Source organism: Symsagittifera roscoffensis, chromosome 1, assembly GCF_963678635.1.
Source record: "Symsagittifera roscoffensis chromosome 1, txSymRosc1.1, whole genome shotgun sequence".
NCBI lineage: Eukaryota > Metazoa > Xenacoelomorpha > Acoela > Convolutidae > Symsagittifera > Symsagittifera roscoffensis.
In genome coordinates this window covers 56,477,661-56,500,161 of record NC_087062.1, presented here as the reverse complement: position 1 = coordinate 56,500,161, position 22,501 = coordinate 56,477,661, and the positions used below count along the sequence as shown (strand labels likewise).

The 22,501-nt window shown below is 37.0% G+C and overlaps 2 protein-coding genes across 2 annotated transcripts in view; both read left to right on the top strand.

Moving 5' to 3' along the window:
* The first annotated feature begins 5,729 nt into the window (after window positions 1-5,729).
* LOC134856824 (paramyosin, long form-like) lies at window positions 5,730-6,849 on the top strand. Its single transcript, XM_063873111.1, has one exon. It carries the CDS (start codon window positions 5,730-5,732, stop codon window positions 6,753-6,755), a length of 1,026 nt encoding a protein of 341 aa, XP_063729181.1. The 3' UTR covers window positions 6,756-6,849.
* Window positions 6,850-14,868: 8,019 nt separating this feature from the next.
* Window positions 14,869-22,501, top strand: part of LOC134838921 (uncharacterized) — a 35,823-nt gene continuing 28,190 nt past the window's right edge. Inside the window, exons 1-3 of the mRNA XM_063854242.1 lie at window positions 14,869-14,961; window positions 15,315-15,848; window positions 20,044-20,263. Of these exons, the coding sequence (XP_063710312.1) occupies window positions 15,548-15,848; window positions 20,044-20,263 (521 nt within the window). The 5' untranslated portion in view covers window positions 14,869-14,961; window positions 15,315-15,547. The remainder of the gene's footprint in view (window positions 14,962-15,314; window positions 15,849-20,043; window positions 20,264-22,501) is intronic.

Genomic DNA, 22,501 nt, shown 5'->3' with positions numbered 1-22,501 from the left:
GCTCTAACTTGCTCTGTGTAGCCAAAAACTAACTCCAGGTTTGCTCGTTACTTGGACATATTTTTTTATCTGTTTTTGGTATTCTAATTAAATAGTTATTACCCTCGCGATAAGCAAAGGTATTGGAACCGGGTACGACTTCTTTTCCCCGTAAATAACATTGTTCACAGAATGGTCAATTAAGTAATTTACCATTTTGAATTTTCTTTTAATGTATGTAACACCTAACTTTTTCATATACTGCTTATTTGGTATTTATTTAAGTGGTCCCTGCAAGTATCCTTTTTTAAGTTTCGGATTTCTTTTTCAGTTCATAAGGTGTCGGCCTTAACTCTGTCGGCTTATTTACTTATTACTTTTTTTAATAGTTTTAGAAATTTATCTAAATTGAAATAGACTCAAATTTGACAATTAATGTTCATAAGCTTAATATCAACTTCTCGGACATTTTTTAAAAACCAATAATTGTAAAGTTTTCATTTTCGTGATTTTTTTTATTTTTTCCCTGGACATAAATATGTTTAATTGGTTTTGCTATTCTTTGAGCGGCATGCTTTGTTTATCAAAATTTTTTCGATGAAAATAATTACGCTCGCGATTAGCAAGCGTTATTGAATCGGAATATAGACTTTTTTCGGGTTAACAACTAGTTTAGCAGAATCACTTGAATCATTTTACCTTTGTTTCAAATGAAATCAGTAGTAATACGTTAATTTGCACATGTGGCAAAGAACTAACGCACTTGCTTATAAAGACAAAGATCAATGGTTCAAATCCCGCGCGGACTTTTTTTGTAAACGAAAAATTGTACGCGCGTCAAAAATCTTTGTCGGACTTCTGCTTGTCTGCTTGTTTTTTGTCTGCTCTCTTGCTGCAGCGACATTTTTGCAAAGAATTTAGGAATTTTAACGTAAATTAAAAGTCGTTTTGGTGCATTTTGGTTTTGGGCAAGTAATTGAGCGCTAAGAAATTTTGCCGATTTTTTATTGCTATTTTTTGATTTTTTTTTGCAAGTTCATTAAAAGTTGTTTTCGTTATCAATTCAATGTGTTTTCTGTTCATTTGGTGCAGTGGTAACAACCACGCTTGAGGCTACAAATCTCAGAAGATCGATTCTAGTCAGGGCTTCTGAAAATTTATGGCTGTTTTAGTCTTTCTTGTCTGTTTATTTTAGTCGGCTTTGATCCTGCAGAAAGGTTCAGTTTTTTTTAGCATTGTGAAAGGTGTTTGTAAAGTCTTCATGGTGCTAGTAATTTTGTTCCAAGATTTTTTTGTCCTGTTTTTTAATTTTTATAACCGTTTTTGACAAACAAAATTAAATCCGATTTTTGAAGGTTTTTTCAATTTTGCGATCGGTGATGGATTAAAGGCGCTCCAGGAAAGACTAATTCCTTGGACAATTTGTAGATCTTTGATTGTTGATCGTATGTCCAAATACATACTATTTCAGCACCTGAAAAGTTTTTGATTTGTCTTTTCTTTTGCTGAAATTCCTACTAGTTCAGCACCTGAAAAATTTTTGTTGTCTTTTCATTTGGTTATTTGTTGAATTGATTGATTTTGATTCATTTTTTATCTTACGAAACCACAAGGTAATAGGTAAAAAAATATATCAGCGAAAATTTGATCATAGAAACATAGAAGATCAAAAAGTATAGAATCTTAACCGAATAAAGTCACTCCTTTAAGACATGAAGTCAGTCATTCAACCGTAGTCAGTCATTCTTTTTTGTATCGCAAGGGGTGCGAAGCTCAGTTTCGCCTCTGTAGAGATTTTTAGCATCAAGTAAATATATTTTCTTACTAACACAACACATCGCAATTCAATGTAGGGACGCGATTTACTTTCCCTATCTTTGCGTTTAAAATGCAATTGTGGCGGCGTGTAATTGTGCCAGAGCAAGTGTTTGTAATCGTGCACTGGACTTTTTCCACTTAAATGACTTTTTTCAAATCTGTGTGAAATTGACTTTGATTTTTTATTGAAACTGAACAGCTTCCAGGCTCCTTCTCAGTTGGTCTGGAGGTAACATGGTTGTTTGCTCGCTAAGGTCTGAGCTTTGATTCCCGACCGAATTTTGGTTTTTCAGTATGTGTGGAACTGATTTTTTTTCGGGAAAAGTTGAATTGTCGTTTGTCGGCTTGTGTTTTGTCGGCTTAGTTGCTAAATCACGGATTTCTTGAGCTGTAAGCAGTTTTCCCGGTATTTGAAAAATGTTAATTTACGCCGGTATTTTATAGTTTTACTAGCCCTGACTTTGTATATTTTCCTTTGGTTTTTTATAGATCTCAAGCTTTACTAGGCCTAAATGGTTCCAGTTTAGGTTTTATCGGCTGTATCAATTCAGCTCGTTTGGTGTGAAATTGGAAAGTCTTAACATTGAATGCTCGAAATTTGTTTATGAGTACAATTGCGCAGCTTTTTTGTTCTCGGCTCAATTGGCGTTTACCTACGTATTGTCGGCTCGATAAATACTCAAAGCTTAGTTAATACTAGTAGTTGTATTTGTCAACTGTTTTTTTCTGAAAATTGAATTTTTCATTTTTCCATGAAAAATTTTTCTCTTCAAATTTTTTTGACTTTGCTATTTCTTTCCCTTTTTCTATTCGCTAGCTTGCAGTGTTACTCTGGTGTTGTATCGGAAGTGAGAGAAGCTTCGCTGCGCTTCTATACAATTAGTTCTGCTTTAAAAGGGTGTTATAATTTTATTGCATACGAATTCAATTTTTTGTTTTTCTTTATGCTGTTTCATGGTTCGAGGCCAGCAAGACCATGAAGTTTCTCATTTTACTGTTCATTAGGCAGCCGAGCATGTGTGTCATACGCTGAGTTTACTCTTTTTTTAAATGCACGTTACTGCAAATTTGATCAAGAGAAATGTTCTTGAGGGATATTTTTTACACCCGTGAGATGCAAAAAAGTAATAACCTGCAAGTTGAGTAAATTAGAATTTTGGCAGTTTATTAATTGATTGGATTAGGTCTCTTTTGGACTTTTTTATGATGATCATTGCGCAAATGTGACTCATTTAAGTGGGGTGATTTCATCAAAACTGGCACAAATAATCTTTTAATTATAAAATTAGGCAAGCTAATTGGTCCCTGTATTTCCTACTTGGGTTTTGAAGTTGATCCTTATATTTTTGTACGTCTTCTTGATCCTAATATTTTTTGTACCTGTCAATGAACGTAGTGAAAAAATTTATTGGTCGCTTTTTTTTTGAAAAATGAGAATGATTTTTAATTTCGAAAATTGGTCTGCATTTTTAGTTTTCCTGGGGTAGTAAAATTTTTATTTTTTGATCAAGTTTCCCCAAGTTACGTTAGTGTTTATCAAAAAGTTGTCAATCATAAACAAATCTTGAAATTGAGCGAGCTTGCTGGAAAAATCTCAAACAATAACCAGTCGTTTTTTTCTCCGGTTTTGAGGAGATCATTGACTCTTTACCATATGTCTGCTAGCTGTATATTCTGGCCCTTTTCTTTTGTTCTGCCATTTTGAATGATACTTTTTGCTGTTCTTTTGTTTGCGAAGTTCAGCTCCGCTTCTGGGTTAAATTAACAAAAATTCATTTTTTTGGATAAGGTATTCAATTTTTATTGCTAAAAGGAAGGCAAAGTACACTCTCCGATAAAGATTAAACGAAAAGAAAAATGAGAATGACTTTGAGTTTTGAAAGTAGCGATGAACAGTAGCGACGAACTGGTGGCTAATGACTATTACTTGAAAAAAGTATGTTATTTTCTTCTCTTTTTTTGATGAATTAACAATGTAGTTTTTACTTTGATTTTGTTTTTCAGTCGAATGTGTCTAGGGAAACAAAAGCTAGTGTGTGTGTGTGTGTGTGAGGGTTTGTTTCTTTTGGCTGTTTATTTTCAAAGTTTTCTAAAGGAAGAAAATCGTGTAGCTATTTCAATTAACTGTGTCTGTACAAAACAGTCCTGTGCAAAATAGTCGAGAAATTATACCGAAGTTCAAAAAAACGGTCCTTTACAATAAAATTCCTAAAAATATTCCAAAAATTAGTCCGAACAACAGTCCCATTGATAGAATTGATAGTTGTTCCAAAAAGTGGTTAAAACATTTCGCATGGATTAAAAAAATTTTGGTTTTAATTAATCCGGATGATAATTGGTAGTTAAGCAGAAAATATGGATTACCTAGATAACAGCAGCGTCCACACATTAAAGCAATAATCCCCGAAACATAAAAATTAATACAATTGAAAAAAAGACTGTTTATTTTCATCCAGTCAAAAACACGATTGCTCTGGTTATTTCATTAGGGAACATTTGGCTCCACTCAATCGAACAGTATTCTTTTACTATCACTGGAAATTATACTTACCAACAAAAAATTTGAGTTGCTAATTTTGGAAGGGTGTGCATGTATCAAACACCGAACACTGTCAGACAATTTTTTACTCACCTTCTGCACAGTTGCAATGAACGTGTGCGTACAAAAGAGGACTCCGTTGAAACCGTTAAAGATATCAGCCACTTCCCCGATCCAGCTGAAATCGAAAAACGTAAAATCAGAAAACCACTTAAAGATCGAGCAGCAATATCTGATGTAACACCACGGCAGACTATTTTCAAAACCCAGCGTGGTGTTAACCAAGAAACAGCTGTTCAGTTACCAAGTTAATCTGCCAAAAAAAGCTGTAAATAGAGTTCGACGCGAAAAAAGACCAGAGATGGCAGAGCCAACTTCGCTGACTGGCTTTGAATTACTTCTGGCCTCGTATCAACAACACTTTACAAGAATGGAACAGTAATTTCTTTGAAATTTTAAATTTGAGCTAGAGTCGATTTGAAACGGGCAAAATAATGGATGCATACTAGGTGCTGATTTTCGTTCCCCCTCGCCTAACTCGAGTTATAGCCTATTTTTTGTAACCTAGATATCTCCAGTTCATATTTACCCACCAATCATTTTTTCTGCTCTATTCAAATTCGTTGGCTAAATGGTAGACAATCAATTTCTTTGATGTCAAAATTGCAAATAACGCAAAATTTAAGGTTTTCTTTCAAATGCGAGTTATAACTTTCAGATCTATCGCGGAGATAGCAATCCATCCGTTTTTCTGAAATTTTAAATTTCTTCAGTTATAAATTTTTTGATAATCAAATGGCTTGAGCTTACTTTCTCTGTCAAACTCGGAACTTTCAAAGATCGGCACGTGAGCACTAATATTCTAACAATTACGATAGCAAGGGTCTTATAATCGAGAATTAGACTTTTAAGAGTCGATGAGGGAGGTTCAGACGCCTAATTAGGTCGTGATTTTTTCCGAGGAAACATCTTAGATATTGTGCAGGCCTAGTTTTACGTTTTCGTGGTGTAACTATTTTTTCACCTAATTTTTCAAAAAATTTTTGACATTTTCTTATGGCCCCTCACTCATTTCGCCCCGCATGAAGTTATTGGCACATTTCGCCTCACACACGTACATCGTAAACTAAGAAAGCGGCGGTTAATTATATGTGTTATCAGTTAGGGGCGAAATTTGTTAAATTATAAGGGGCGAAATGTGCCACTAATTATTTTAAGAGGCGCAAAATGTGTGTGGGGCGAAACGTGGGAAATTCCGTTTTTTTTTAACAAAAATTTACCGGTTTTAATTGGACGCAATAGCGATTCTCTGTAAAGCTGACCAGTTCTTCAAAAATGAAGAGCGCAATCTTGAGTTTTTTTAGACGACAACAGATTTGTGTTTTTGAGGAATATGAATGATGCTGAAGGTGATGCAAATTCAGTCATAAGACGAGCAATTGAGTCTCAATTGAACGACAACAGTTTGCCTCAAAGCTCCCAGAGTGGAAAAGTGTTGGTCATAACCGCCAACTATTTACAAGACAGACTGCAAGAATCGTTCAGGAAGCTAGAGACAGAACGAAAACTCAGAGAAGCATGCGAAGAGCAACTTTCGGGCTTAAGTGCAAAAGTTAATGACTTGAAGAGAGAATATTCTAGAACGTTGAAGCTGAGAGAGCAGGAAGTTATGGAATACGAAAAAGAGGTGCAACATTTATTTGAAAGTAATAGACGCAAAGCGGAACTGATTAGCAAAGCGAGGAATGATTGGAGCAAACTCCAAAACGCACCTGAAATTCTTCAGAAGAAACGTGATCAGCTTTTAAACTTGGAGAGGAACTGTTTGGTCAAACACGTGAGCAATAAATCTGATTTCATCAGCAGAAATGATCCGATTAAATCAATGTCTGTAGACCAATTGCGAGCTGAAGTTTCGAAGACTTGGCAACTAATAAGTCAGCAGCAGAAGTTACTGGAAAAGTTACTGGATCAACTTCACTTGAGTTTGGACGAAGAGCAGGCTGTTATCCACGACTGTAATGGAAACGTTATGCCATTCCCCGAAGAAAGTGACTTTAGTAATTTACCGAGTGGTAATATTGGAATTGAAACAGATCTGAAAAAATCAAATGACGTGAAAAGTGTTTCGAGTAATACAACTCAGCATTTATTGGAGGCATTGAAGTCTATTGGTTCGATATGCAAAAACTGTGCATCAAAACTCAATTCAGAATACTCGAAGCAGAAGAAACCATCTAAATGGCTATTGGAAGACGTTGAAAGTCCAAGGTCGACTGCTTTGAACAATTTGAATGCTAGGATTGACAAGTTTGAGCAAATTGTGAAAACTTACGATAGCAAAAAATTACAAGATCTTAAGGAGAAATTGTCCGAAAAGATAAACAAATTAGAAACCAAGTCAAGGCTTAACTGCTAATTTTTAAATTTGTTCAAACTATTTCTGTTGATTCTTGGGAGTTGATTGATTCGATTAAATTTTGATTTTGTTTTAATTAGCAAGTTGAATTGAAATTTTAGCAGATTTTTTTGAGTAGCCCCTCTTTTCGAAAAGTTTTTAAAAACTACTTTTTCCTCAATAGACCACCAAACTGATAGTTTAAGACATGTTCCTAGCCGAAAGAATTATCTTTGGCAGGTTTGTTCATATATCGGATTTTGAGAACGCAAAAATGGTTTGGTCAGCTTGTAGCTGTGATTTGACGGATAAAAGAAAATTACTGCTGTGTGCCGATTTTCATTATGGTGCCAGGAATAAATCATCCTTTGAAAAAGTTTTTAATTGTTAAAAGTTCATAAAAGAGAAAAGTTGGAATTTTTTCTAGATTTTATTTTGGAAGTATTCTCCCACTCGCTATGTTAAGTGCAAAGTGATGTAATTAGCGTCTAGGACTCAAATATTGGTTCCAAATAGCTCTGCCTAAAAAATGGAACAATTTTTGAGCCGGATTAATCCGCCGCTCATGCGTTGCTAGAACGAAATATATAGCGCTTTAGTTGTCTCAAATTGACATGGTTCAAACGCCATTACTTTATTGAAAATGACCACTTATAAATTATATGTGCTCAAGACGTCAAGAGTTTTAAGATGAAAAAAAATCCACAATCGAAGGTGGCTAGTTGAAAAGGCGCATAAACAAATCAATCATGATCAGTTCAACCATTTTAAAAGAAAATTCAGCCAAAAAAAAACTCAGACGATTTGGCCAACTTAGTTTAAAGTGGCCAAATCAAATTTTCCTACTTTGATTAGAGTCAAGTTCGAAGCACTTTTATAAAGAACTGTAAAACATGAAAAAAAATCTCAAACCGCTTAAAGTTTTATTTATATGCATTAAGTTTTTCAATATGTGTATACTAAAAGTTTGTTTCAAATACTTCTTTATGTTGTTTCGATTGTAGTTTTTGCGTTTTGCACGAGTTTCTCGTTGGCGATTGAATATTTATGTTTTCTTCTTATAATATCAGCGCCGATCATTCTCGACTTAGTCGACACGAATTTTTTAAAGCTAACATTCCATGCATCCAATGCATTATTCGTGCGAGAATCTTCCCTAAGCACCCGATTCAATTTAGACTTTTGATTTAATGCGTCTGATTCCTTAACAGGTACCAATAGACTGTCTTCAAAGTAGTTCGCTTTTTTTCTTAACTCCTCTGAAGGTACCTTTTCGGATATCTTTGAAAGCGAATGTTTTATCATGAAGGGTAACGAGTGCCAAACAAATCAATTTTTGTTATTTAGGCATAAAATATCATCGTCCATGTACTTGCGCTAAAATCTAAGTTTCTGTGCTTTTCATCATACTGCCTTGCCTAGGTAAAAACTGAATTGAGTTTCTGTATCAGGCTGCGCTCTCCTTTTAGCGTTACGAACTACTTCGAAATCATTTATATTTCCGGATGCTGTAACGTTCACCAAAGGTCTAAGACTTTTTTCGATCACTCCATGTATCGTATAAGCTCGATAGAAAACATCTGGTACCACTTAAAATGTTCCGTCACATTGACATTTGTCGGTCTGATAGAGCAAATTGAGCGAATGCAATGTTGCAAACTACAAAATTCGACTGTCTGGCTTACTAGAATCTAAGTATAGGAACGTATCTCAGCTGGGTGTGATTTTAAGAGCTTTCGGAGTTTCGTCAACGCTCTCAAGGTTTTTCGGCTCAGGTATTGTTTCCAAAGCTTGCTGCCTTATCCAGTTTATACGACAATGAGATGTATAGTAAATTGGTATTTTCTGCGCTGCTCAAAAATTGTTAAAGTCAATTTTTGCGTTACAGGCGATCTGTGGTGGAGGTTTGTGATTTTTTTAAAAACTCCGTTGGCAAATTCTTTAACGTGATTTTTTGATGGGCTTGATAAATGAGCATGCTCGTTTTTAAAGGTAATCTCTTCCTGTTCGTCCAAATTTGATTATAAGAATAGTCTGTTATGTCTGTTAAATAATCATTTAAATTATCGTATAAACCTTTTATGGTCGTGGAACCGTTATAATCCAAATTTGATTATAAGAATAGTCTGTTATGTCTGTTAAATAATCATTTAAATTATCGTATAAACCTTTTATGGTCATGGGCTAGTGTAAACATGTCTTAAATATATGTTTTATTGAAATTATTAGATTTTGGATTAATCGGCACGCCTTTCTCAAATTGGGTTAGCTTTTGAAAAATGAGTTAAGAAAGTAAAAATTGCTGAAATGTTTTGTTGAATCAAAAATTTAGCCATTCTAAACAATATGCATGAACTGTATCTATACAAGCTTTCTATTTGGCCCAAAAATGCTAATCAATTTTGAAAGTTTGATTTTATTATAATTTGTTGAGTGCCATTGAGCGAAGTGAAGATACTTATTTATGCTGTGTAGTTTTGTTTGCTTTATCAGGACAAAGTCATTTAGTTTTTTACGCTCCATTTTAATTATCGATATTGATTTTGATTTCGTTGAAAGTTCTTTTCAATTTTATAAGGTAAACTGGAGCAAATGGCGGCCTTTACTAGAATCAAAAGACAAATTAGGTGAGAAAAAACTTGATTGGCATTCAGGTTCAAAAGTGGATTTTGTTCAAGTTTAATACGAAGATATAACGTATTCTTCTAGTTTTCTCAAATTAAACAGATATTCGAAAATTGAAGAGCGTTAAGGTGATGCATGTCTTCTTTGATTCTCGAAAGTTGAAAATTCACAGTCCGTTGACAATTTTCAAACTGTTTGCTAGCCATGTTTGTTACTTCAAAATAAGGAGTTTTTTTATTTTTTGAATTGCCTCATTTCCTGTCTTAAATGCAGTTTGAAAAACATGAATGCTGCTGACTCTTTTTACCCTTGCGAATGGCAAGCAATAACGAATCGGAAAAGATTTTTGTCCCAGGCAACGAACTTGTCTAGTTGAATAACTGAATCATATCAAATCTGTACACACGTCAAACAACAGACACATTTTTTAATGTGTAAAAGAACGAAGTGATTTTCACTTTCATGGGCGTTGATGTTTTTTTAGTAACAACTTTTGCAATTTGTATACTCATTCCGTTGTTAATAATAACAGAAATTCCGTTGCAGAATAACAAAATTACCTTGTGGTCCAGTTTTTTTTCATTGGTATAATTTACGAAAAAGTGCCAATCATAAACAGTATTTGAATTTCAAAGCGCTTGTTTTGCCCCTGGTCCTGCTCAGTGCAGGACTAACCATGGGGGAGAGAGATGTCATCCATTTCGCCGCAGTCGGTCCCATCTTGAGGAGGCGGATGACACTGTGACCCCTCAAACCATGACCGAAGTGGGATTCGAATGCATAACCACCGTTTTGAAGGACGTGTGCCTAACGTTCAACTGCTTATGTTTTTTTTCGAAAGGTAAAAAGTGTTCAGAAATTTTGTTCTGGTTTCATTGTTCTTCTACATTCTTCCAACTTTCTTTTGGCTATTTTTATAGCGATTGTTATATCACTAAATCTGATTCGGTATTACTTCTATTTCTTGATTTTGTTTTGTTTTTTCGGCCTAAAAGTTTTCGATTTCTGTCATCATTATTGGTGGTCTCAAATTGTGTCGTTTGATCAGGGTTATGGTTTTATGCTTTGAAGTTTCTCAAATGCTTTGAATTTTCTCAAATTTTCTTCTTTTTTTTTTCAAAAAATTTAGATTTTGAGTTTTCCACAAAATTTGAAAATCCCGGCTCTGTACGTGGTGGTTGCTGGCAGTGTAATTTTAGAGGCTGCAAGTTTTGTCTCCTATGTGGACAATACTCTCAAAGGTTGCAAATCTTGCCTTCAGATTGGCTTGCTCAGGCTATTTTAGTCACAGAATTTCGCTGTTTTTGTTTTCTCAGCTATGACGTTTTGTATGGTTTTTCGAAATTGTTGAAATTTTCGAATTGTGGACCCTTTGGAGGGTTGATGTCAAGTTACTAGCACCAGATGCAGATGTGGCCTCTATCCTTATTTTATTGCTCAAATTTTTCAAGTTTTTTAAGTTCAATTGTTTTCGATACTGAAAAAATTTCATTAAATTAAGAATTAAACAAAAGAATGAAGTAATTTCGCTGGATTTAACGGTTGATGGTAGCAAATGTTATAGTTACAGGCTAATGAAAAAGAAAGTAAGCTGAACAAGAATCTCAATTTTGATTCTTGTGATTTTGCAAATGAAATCGTTTCAAAGTTTTTGTTTCAGATTGGAAAGTGCGCTGTCTGCCAATTTAGAGTTTTGTTTCTGCTTTAAAAATACGAAGATCTGACACGTATTACTTTTGCAATTTGGATAATTTAATGTAAAAAGAAACTTTAAGTTGTTTTTATTGTTCAGTTTTTGAAAAAAAAAGCGTTGTTGAATGCCCTGTTAATTGTTACAATTGCATTCATTTCATTGTTTTTTCATATTTTTCATATATCAGCAAACCTCACGTTCATTCATCTTATTCAAGTTGTTCAAGGTGGTTGACGCATAATCTTGAATTGTCCTTAGTTCATTTAGAAGTCAAATCTATAAATAATTAGTTTGCACCAAATCATGGCATTAACTGATTTTACCGCGTTTTGCGAGAATTAACGTGAGACAATTTCATGTCTCTAAGGGGGAGGGAGGTCTTATTTAGAAACGAAGGGGAAGGCCTTGAGCCCAGTTTTTTTGTTGTAAAACAAATTAACTTGATCTTAAATCTCCTTTTTTGGAGATACGAGGGCAAGTTTCACCGCTGGTCTCGTTAAATTACCTAAGGCTGTGTCTTCAGTTAACACGATCGCGCGATGCCATCCAGGAAAAATTAGTATCTGTCCAAAAGTGAGTGGAGTGGGGCTCCATTCGCAATTCATCAGTAGCAAACTTGCAGAGCCGTGCGCCCATAAGGGCGGCTTTTATTTCCAGTTTCGGAATACTCTCTTGGTTAGTGGTGCTATTTTTGTTCTGCCAATCAAAACAATAGTGTGTTTACCAGAGTTACCTGCAGTTCGGATGTAGATACACGCAGCCATTGCGACGCGTCGCAGAAAACATAAAGCTGTATATCACTAGGTGACAGCTGTGGTCCAAGCAAGCGCGGCAGCCTCACAGGGGGGACTTAATTGCATTGGTCGACCCATTTGTTAATTATTGGAACGAAATCACTGGGCACAGTTTCGTCCCAGGGGGTACCCGAGTTCCGCAGGTTTTGCAAAAAAGTTTAAAGTTTTATGACAAACGGCGCTAGGATACCCAGTGGGTCGCAAACCTTTGCTGCTGTAGAGAGGACTGTTCGGAGTGCAGACGCTTAATTTTTGTGATAAACTTACCCGCCGACTCTTACTAAACGATGCATCTTGAAAATCATCCGAGAGAACACCTTCAGCCGTTTTTGAATCAGCAGCAAGCTTCTTTACCCAGAAACAACGAATCGGGGAACTTTTCTTCCCCCCCACCACCAAAACAACACCAGGCTTTCAACAACTAATAACAACTTAAGCAGCAGCTGATTACTGAAACTGTTGAACACTGGCTAGACTGCCCTGGCACGCAGCTACTAGACAGGAGTTAATTGGAACCATCAACACCGACCTTGACTTCCTTACCCGATACCCGACCGAGACGTTAACGTTGGCAGCGAGGACATTGCCAAAAAGCATTCCCCGCTGACGTATATCATACTCAACAACAAGCAGCAGCAGCGACAGTCTCAACCCAATCAGATGTCCGACAACACTGCGGCCAACGCGCACGCAACTAAAGGAGTCTATTCCTTGCAGCAGGGGTCTCACCCAAACCAGCAGTTTGCAATGTTTTCCCAAGCGAATGCCCACAGAGATCAACAGCAGCACTTCATGCAGCATCACCAGAATCCGCAGTTCACGCCCAACGTGGTCTACTCGACCAACCAGGCTCATGCGGCCATGACTCCACACCACCTGGTCATACTAGCCCAGCAGGCTCAACAAGCGCAACAAATGGCACATGCTCACGATCAGGGCATGTATCGGGCACCCTACGACGCCCAGGCACTGCCAGCAATGCATCATGCGGCTGCAAATTCACGGTTAAATGCCTTGTGCGGCTTGATAATGCTGCATTAAGGGAATTTGAATGCCCATCACATGCATTTTATGCAACAGCAGCAGGCTGTGAACATGCATGGACACATTAACAGACCTCAGCTACCGGAGAAAATGGTAGCCCATTACCAGCAACACATGGCCGCCGCAGCTGCCAACGGACACCTGGAAAGCGGTGGAATGCACCCTGGCATGTACGGACAGTTCCAACAGCAATCGAATCCAAACGGACCAGCGGCCAACGCAATGTCGCATGTCTATCAACACCAACAGAGCAACGGAATGGTAACTAGATCGGCCAACATGGCAGCACAGCTGCAAGAAAATATCAACACTCATCAGCACCACTCATACAACAGTTCCATAACATCGGGCAACATAAGCGTGACGGCCGGCGTCACAGCATCGGCAAGTGGCGCATCGACAACTTCAGTCCACCACTCGGACGCGTCATTGCCTAGTACTTCAGTTGCCCAGTCGGATAACAACGCAACCAATCCTTCTCCAGCATCCTCTCCCAGTTTGACAGCAGCAGCTCCGCCTGCCCCCAAGCCTAGATCCAAGATTGTGATCAAGGACGCAGATAACAAGGAAGTAGACGTCAAAGCCATTGCCTCGACCAATACGGACCCTCGAGGGGGGATGATTTCGAAAAAAAAGTTGGGCGCCAGAAATTCAAGGTGGTTGACGCATAATCATGAATTGTCCTAAGTTCATTTAGAAGTCAATTCTATTAATAATTAGTTCGCAACAAATCAAGGCATTAATAATTGATTTTACCGCTTTTTGCGAGAATTAACCTGAGACAAATTCATGTTTCTTATATCAGCAAACTTCACGTTCATTCATCTCTTTGCAGCACCGGAGGTGCGTCACTCGCTAGTTTAATTTAATTGCGCAGTTTTTGTGTTCCCGCATAGATTGAGCCGAAACTGCCACAGAAAACCGAGATAAAAAGCAATCTTCATCTCTCAACTTTCATCAATTTCAGTGAGCAACAAGATCAAGCTAGCTAAGGCACTCTCGCGCAGTTGGTTAGAGTGAGAGGTTGGTAGAATGATTGAAACTTTGTCTCTGATTTTTTAGAGTTTCTTATCAGTCAACGAAGTCAACTTTTTAAAATGGTCATACAAAATCAAAAAAACTAGTAAAGCTCGTTTTACCGTTAAAATTGACCCCATCAGAAGTTCGTAGAGTATCAAATTTATCGCTCGTTTTCTTGATGTGTCGTTTGACGAGAGCTTCCATTAATTTAGTTGAACTCTGATGATTCGATTGCTTGGTTGAGATGAACAGCAAGAAACGGATCCAAATAGGAAGGTGCATGGTGGTGTTTCAGATATTTAATTGCATCTAATGGCGTTTTACCATAAATTTCTTCGATTTTTTCCAGAATTGTGTCAGTAGTTTTGTTTTAAGCTGCTTGTTTTGCTTACTGATCTTAAACTTCAATCCTGGCTCAACAAAGCAAGTAAAGATCAGGTTTCAAAATGTGTGACCAGACAATTGTCGAACTGGTGAGGCATTTTTCGATATTTAGGGTGAAATTGCTAGTAAGTTTTCAACTTATGTCTCTTTGCCCCATAGGCCGCTCTTATTCTGGTTTGAGATACTCTAACCAAAAAAATTAGTATTAATAAATTATTATTTTATATGATTTGAGAAGACTTAGGCCTTGTTCTGGTTTTCATAATTTTTTTTCTTATTCAACTTAAAAGTAAAATAAAAAATAGTCCTAATTTGATCTGACGGATAAAAGTGGTATTAGAAATGCGAGCAGTTTTATGTCTACAAAAACAATTCACTTGCCTCTTTTCTTAAAATCAGTTCAAGAAAATGGGCAAGTATTGTTTTTGTTATGTCATCACAAGCGTCGTCAATCGTATTTACATTGGCACAACTCTGTGAAACCTGAGTGTTTGGTTTAAACACCATGAATATGCAGTCAAATTACATAAAGATCAATCCGCCTTACTATGAACCGAATAATACATGAGCAAACAGTCATATTCAAACGTCGAATCGGTGGTTGCTCAAACGTTAAATTTTGAACCATCTTAGTAATGGCTATAATGCAAGTACATTGGACGTAGAGGTTTGATTAAGCGTTGGACGCTTTCTAAAAATCCATTTTTGGTGCACACAAAGAGCTTCTATATACGGCTTCAAAATGTTTTAGCTAATTTTTTAAATTTTAAGGGTTTTATGGTTTTCTTAATTTCGTTGCAACTTTTTCTTGAAGTTTCTGATTTTAACTCCTAAACTCTTCACTTATGGAGTTTTGTTAGTTTGCCTTTATTTTTGATTCCTTTCAAATTAATAATAAACCTATGAAATCCCGTTGATAAAAAAGTTCAATCGAAAAAGTCCTACACGACCACTTGATTAATAGGAAGCTAATCTTATTTGTTGATCTAAGGATCGCATGTACTTGTCTTTATTTGGCAGGCTCTTTGGACCATCATAGTTATAGAGAATTGAACACGCAACACCAACTATCAAGAATCTCTCGGCAGTATTTATCGAAGTCTGTGTACCGTTGTATCATTCAGAGCACAACTTTCAATTTATTAAATCACATTGTTAATTCAAAGAATGATTAATATGTTAAGTTTGAAACGTAATAAACTTTGTAAAGAGGCGTCAATTACACTGTAAATCTTGCCGTTTCATTGTCAATTATGGCGAACCGAAATCAGAACTGGGAGGATCAGAGCACAGATGTATTCGAACCAGTTGAGCACAAACCCCCTCAAATTTTTGTCGGGTTTTCGGACTTCTCCGAGGATGTTAATTGCAAAGAAGTCAACGGCGAATTATACATACGACTATCGGCCTGTACTTCAGTGCCTGTTACTTTTGGAGGCTCGGATCAAATCGGGACGACACAATCAGTCGATCAAAATGAAGACAATCGCGACTCGGCTGTGACACTGCAAGGGGACTCGGATACACATTTTGATTTCAATGATTTCAATGAAGGTAGGTATTTAACACTAGTCTGTACTATAGCCGGTAGCTTACGGTGAAGTCTTAAATTTCGAAAACGCATGCGAAATGATGTTTTTATAGGTTTTTAGGGGCGTTCGAAGATGAAATTAGTGGAGCTAAAACGAATTCGAATAAATTTTCAAAAAATTTCAGGCATAAAGTGCTGACCTTGTTTCGTGTAGTTTTTTTTTTAAGTTTGACCTTTTGAGTTTTCTCAAAACTTTCGCTATAGAATCTGAGTTTTTTGTTTTCAATGGGTAAAACGGATTCAGGAAAGCCCCCTGCATCAACGATTACGCACAAATTGATTAATACCACTTGATTTTAGGGGCGATTTTTAGGGGCGTTCGAAGATGAAATTAGTGGAGCTAAAACGAATTCGAAAAAATTTTCAAAAAATTTCAGGCATAAAGTGCTGACCTTGTTTCGTGTAGTTTTTTTTAAGTTTGACCTTTTGAGTTTTCTCAAAACCTTCGCTATAGAATCTGAGTTTTTTGTTTTCAATGGGTAAAACGGATTCAGGAAAGCCCCCCTGCATCAACGATTACGCAGAAATTTTGAACACAAAAAGTCAACGCCATCGGAAAACTCAAAGTTTTGATTTTTTTGAAAACTGACTTTTCTCGAAAACTGTTTTCACAAATCTGAGGTTATAAGTTCAGTCCCAATTCAAAAACTTTGGAAAATTCCCCTGCCTCCTGCATAAGTTGCTGCGCCCAATTTTTTTACTCAAAACAGATGGCAGACGGAAAAGTTGAAACTTAATTTTTTTGACCGTTTTGGATTTTTTTGACGCTTCTCGAGAACTACCTTTTCAATTCTGAGTTTTTGATTTCGGATTTGGAAAGTTCCCCTGCTTTACCGGCTCAGATTTTTAAGGAGAAAAGTTATGACCTTCGAAAAAGTCGTAATTGTGAGTTTTCGATCGTTTTTTCAATCATTTTTGACTTTTCTTAAAAACTACCCATCCAAATCTGAGATATTGGTTTGAATAAGTAGAACGGGTTGTTACAAGCTTCTCTGCATAAGCTCAAACACCTAAATTCGGTTACACGCAAAGTTATGAATTTGAGAGTTTGGTTCTAATGGGTAGAACGAGTTGTGGGAAGCTCCTCTGCATAATCGGTTACGCCCTATTTTTTTGCAGAAAAACTTATGATCCTCGGAAAAATTATCTTTAGTTTTTTGATAGTTTTTTTTTGCAGTTTTTTGACTTGTCTTGAAAACCATCGCGCCAAATTTGAGATTTAGGATTCAAATAAAACCGAAAAATTTGAGCAAAGCTTCTCTGTGTAAGCGTTCACGTCCAATTTTTCTCAAACTGAAATTTATGGCATTCAGAAAAAACATTGCTTTTATTTCTTGTCAGTTTTTTGAAATTTTTGACGTCTCAAAAATAACTCAATCTGATATTGAGGGTTTAATCCAGGCAACAGGTTAGGGGAATTTTCAGATGCTACACCTTACATTTGTTACAAAACAAATGTCTGGAAAAATCCAAAATGTCTAAAATTTTCACTCATGTTTTAATAGAGCAACAAGCCCAATTTTAAAGTTTCTAAAATTACTTGTCTCATCCCGCATCAGTACAAAAAAATAAAAATTAAGAAACTGGAACCTCCAGCTTTAGCTGGGCCTCTTGTTTTCTGCATATTCAACTAAAAAAATTTTGCACTTCTAAGTTGTATAGTTTATTGCAATGCTTAAGAAATTTTTCGATTTTCCAGCTTGTGTTTGTTTCACAAAGCTTGAAACTTCTAAACCAAAAGTGAGATTCTCTCAGGGCACCTCAGGTTTTGCTAATTCGGCCTTCAATTTGAATACCCAAATCTATTAAGGTAACGATGTGCAAGAGTTTTTGTGATTTTTTAGAAAATTGTCATATATTTTAGTTTGAAAAAATCATAAAATTCGAATTTTTCAGCCTTGTAGTTGGGTGTGTCAGGGCTTTCTCAGGGGTTGCTAAACTTTTCCCAAAATATGACTGCTCAAACTCTTTTAGTTTCCGAGATTTGACGTTTTTTTAAATATTTTTTCAAAAATTTTCAGAGTTTAGATACACAAAACTTGACAAAAATGCAATGATATTTGGAGGTAAGAATTGCAACGCCTGTAAGCACGTCAGAGTATAGAGGTAAGAGTTTCAACTTTTGTATAGAGTTAAGAGTTTTAACTTTTGTCAAGTCTTGTATATCTGAGGTGCTTTCAAGCGTTGCAAATCTTGCGTCGAAAAATCATTGCTCAAATCCTTTTGGCTTCCGATATGACTTTTTAATGATTTTTTGAAATTTTTTTAAAAAAATTTTTGGATTTCAAAAACACCACAAATTTTAATATGAGCAATCCAATGGTGATGTGCTGTCAGGGTAGTTTCAGGAGTTGCAAATCTTGCCTGCAAAAATGACTGCTGAAATCCTTTTAATGAATCTTGAAAAATTTTCAAAAAAATTTAGATTTGGAAAAACTTCACAAAGTTTGATATTAGCATCCCTATGATGGAGTGCTGTCAAGGTACTTTTAAGAGTAGCAAATCGTGCCTCTAAGTATGTCTTCTTAAATCCTTTTAGCTTCCGAGATATGACGTTTTTAAAATGAGTTCTCAAAAACTACCCTCATGAATCTGAGATAATGGTTTCAATGAGTAGAACGAGATGTGGGACGCTCATCTGCATAATCGGTTACGCCCAATTTTCTTACAGAAGAAGTTATGATCCTCGAAAAAGTTAACTTTGGTTTTTTGAACGTTTTTTTTTGCAGTTTTTTGACTTGTCTTGAAAACAACCATGCCAAATCTAAGATTTTGGGTTCAATTAAAAGAGAAATGTTTGAGCAAAGCTCCCCTGTGTAAGCGTCCACATCCAAATTTTCTCAATGCGACAAAAAATAATGGCATTCAGAAAAGTCAAGGTTTTTATTTCTTAATAATACCACAAATTTTGATATTAGCAACCCAATGGTGGGGCGCTGTCAGGGTACTTTCAGGCGTTGCAAATTTTGCCTCCAATTTCGACTGCTCAAATTCTTTTTACACTTTTTCAAAAAGCTTTCAAAAACCCAGATATTAAAATTTGACAAAAATTGAAATTCACAACTCTATAGGGTGAGGTGCTGTGAAGGTATTCTCAGACGTTGCAAATCTTGTCACCAAACACGACTGCTCAAATCGTTTTAGTATCTGAGATATTGCTTCTATGATTCTTTCAAAAACTTTCAGAAAACTAAGATATAAGTTTTCAAAAATTTCACAAAGTTTGAAATTCCCAAACGTGCAGTGAGGTGCTGCCGAGGTACTCTCATGGATTATAAATCTTGACTCCAAAGGTGACGGATCAAATGCTTTTAATTTCCCGAGATATAAATTTTCTTTTTTTTTAAATTTCGAGCGTATAATGGGAATATAATAAATTTTTAAGGGTCTTATAAAAATAGTCTTTAAATCAAGGTAAGGCGTAAAAATTTATTTCCACTCTAAAAAAAATTAGTTGACGAAATGTCTTAGCGCCTTTTTGGGAGTAAAGTGTAGAAACTTGCTGTCAAATTTACCTAAATTACTATTAATGTCGAGCTGCTACATTTTCGTTTAGAGCCACTCATTCCACGACGAACAAAAAAAAAGACGCAATTTGCAAAAAAAAAGAATGAACTGTTTTTTTTTGTTTTTCTTTATAACCCGTTTTCAATGCCAACAATTCAGATATATTGCAAGTAGCACATAACAGTAATAATAACAACACTTGTTTTTGTTCTGATTATGCAGTGGAAAAGTCCTTTGTCCGATGTGTTTTTAGCGCCAAAGTCATTGAGCTTTGACCAAAAAATACGGTAAGAGGGTCAAGTATTATGTCACAATGATTTCTCTTTGTAGTGATATTTAAAATTTTGACTTTTCTGTCCTAATTCTAGCTGCAATGAAAAATGTTGAAAACTTTTTGCGGAATTGGCAGATGTCGTTTTGAAAAGATTTTGGGACTATGGCTTTTAGGAATTATTTACAGTCGAGAGTCAGTCAAGTCACCCTTTACACAAGATGAAATGAGGTGCTACTGGTATCTCTGTACAATTTAATAAAACTATTAAATTGTTATAACATTGGCAATATTTACTTAGGAGATGGTCTAAGTTATTCGGTGCCGCTAAAATCTTGTTAGTCGTTACTTTTTGCTGTGTTCATGATATACTGATTCAGCTCAAAATGCCTCTTCATCGCGCAATGGGTCCTCTGCGTTTCACATCCCTTTCCCCACTGGTCAGGATGAGTGTACGAATCTGACGAGGGGCAGTGGTTCTTCAGAATCTCGGGGTGGTCCGACCAGTCTCAACATGTCCATTAACTCCATGTACTCCGACACTGCGGCAACTGATTCGCCAATAGTGGAGGACTCATCGGAGCGTCCGAGACTTGATTCGTGAGATAAATTATTTTAATCCTTTTTTTAAAATGAAATATGTGTTTGTGTCATATTTGGATTTGTGTGATGGCTAATGAGAGGAATATCTGGGCGTTCAAAGAGTCGAACTTATTGGTATGACAAGATACTGAGTATGTTGCCGCCTAGCCCATACTTATCATGCATCCGTTTAGTACCAACCATTTTTAAAGCCTGGAATCATCCCATCCAGTCATTTCCATTTGAATGAAAAAAAAATTCTCAATTTTCCGTGCAGATTTGAAGTATCGATTTTAAAAATAAAATATTAATTTCGCAACAAAGTTTTTTTTGAATAGAGAATAAATTTGAAACAAGTTTCAGGAATCCGAAGTTGTATAGATCAGTAACCCGAGTATAACTGCTCAATTTAAGAAAATTCAGGTGAGAAAATAGTGAGTGGGCAGTTAGGAGTTGGACCGTTAACACCAATACCTGGCCAGCAGTAATGTCGCGTTACCTTTTTGCAAAACGACGGACAGTTCCTGTAAAAGTTTAGTTGCAGGTCACGGTTGGCGGAGCGTAAGGCAGCTATAGAGGCGACACGGCAGAGATTCTTCGAGAGCCACCGAGAGCCTCAGCGGGTAGAGGAATGAAAGTGACACCTACCTCATTGCAGGCTGAGGCATGCTTGGCTATCTTTCGGTCGTCAGAAACTTCCAGTGCGTAAGCGGCAGAAGTTCCAGCATGAGAGAGGGTGGCAGGCTGCAGGGAACTTGTAACGGTGGCGCTCAGAGCGGCGGGACGACCACAAGACCAGCGAGGTAGGAAATTGTCACCTGGACGAGAACGCGATTCTGTGAGATGGGTTTTTTCAAGGACTGGAGAACGGATGGGTTTAGAGGCAAGGTTGTAATTAGTGTCGCGTAAACGGTCGTGGCAGTGGATGCGGTCACTTCCAGAGGAACAGGCGAGGACGTGGTCGCTGAAGACATCCAAGCTCTTGCAGCACTTAGGGCATGAGGACTTTTCGCTTAACAGAGGAAACACAAGGCGACTTTGAACTCAACGGCATACAAGGAGAAACCGGGGGCCTTCAGAGGGACAGCCGAAAGCCAGTCGCCACTATTGGCCAGAGAGCAGGACAACAACCTGGCTTTTTCCCGTTCCGTGGTAGCAAAAGCAAGACACTCTTGTCAGCTGGTGCCATTGAGGATGTCGGTGAGTTTAGTTTGAGCTTCAGGGGCGAAAGAACACGGGACAGACTGAATACTTAGATTGTGGCCTTGGAGGGCGGAGACACAGTTTTGCACAGAGCCGGGGGGCTTGCTGGGAGGAGTTGTTTTTGATCTATCTGGTCAGCGAGGACATAACTGCCTAGAAACGCGGCATGGCAGAACTTGGAGGCGATGGGCAGCCCAATGCCTCCCTTCGAAACTGGCAGCGAAGACTACAAACGTTGACTCTCGGAAACAGCGGAACCGGTTAGTGCTTCAAAAGCACTGTGAACAGCACTGTCGAAATCTGAGAGGGGCGAGGAGACGGAACTGGGGTCGCAGGTCCGAAGGCTGAAGATGATCTTAAGAAGCGCAGCGCAGCTGCGAAAAAGGTGAAGCTACAACTGGATGTCTTCGAGCAAGCGAACAGACTCCATGAGTTCCTTGCAATTCTCGATACGCCTGGAAAACATTTGCTGAACATACTCTTGGTTGTCGGAAACTGGAGCACCGAGGTTCTTAAAGTCAAGCCTTTGGACAGTGATTTCCGTTGAGAAGGCTGGTTTCCAGATCAGGCTTGGGGGACCACAACTCACACAAAAATTTAAATATCAAATCAAAAACAATTGAATCAGGAATTTTTTATTTCAAAAATAAAAATATGTTGATTACCCTTGCGATAAGCAAGGGTGTTGCAATCGGGCACTAGATATTTTTCCGTAACCAACTTTGTCCACAGGATCACTTCTAGAGAATCTTTTCTAAAGGATCTTCACTTCTAGTTTTAATTATCATTTTTTATCTAGTACTACTTTTTAACCACCTAACTTGTAAAGCATGGATTTTATTTTGATTTTGTTCTCTTTAAGCATATTTGAAAGTTGTGTGATTTGTCATTTTACTACGGCTTATTTTGAATAACTTATTTTGAAGTTTTTTTTGTTTAAATTGTTTCGGCTGATGTTGCATCGGCTTAGTCACTTTCTATTTTCTAATTTCGACGGCAAAAAATTTCTGTTCGACAAAATGAAAATGAATGGGATTGGGTTTTTATTTTTAC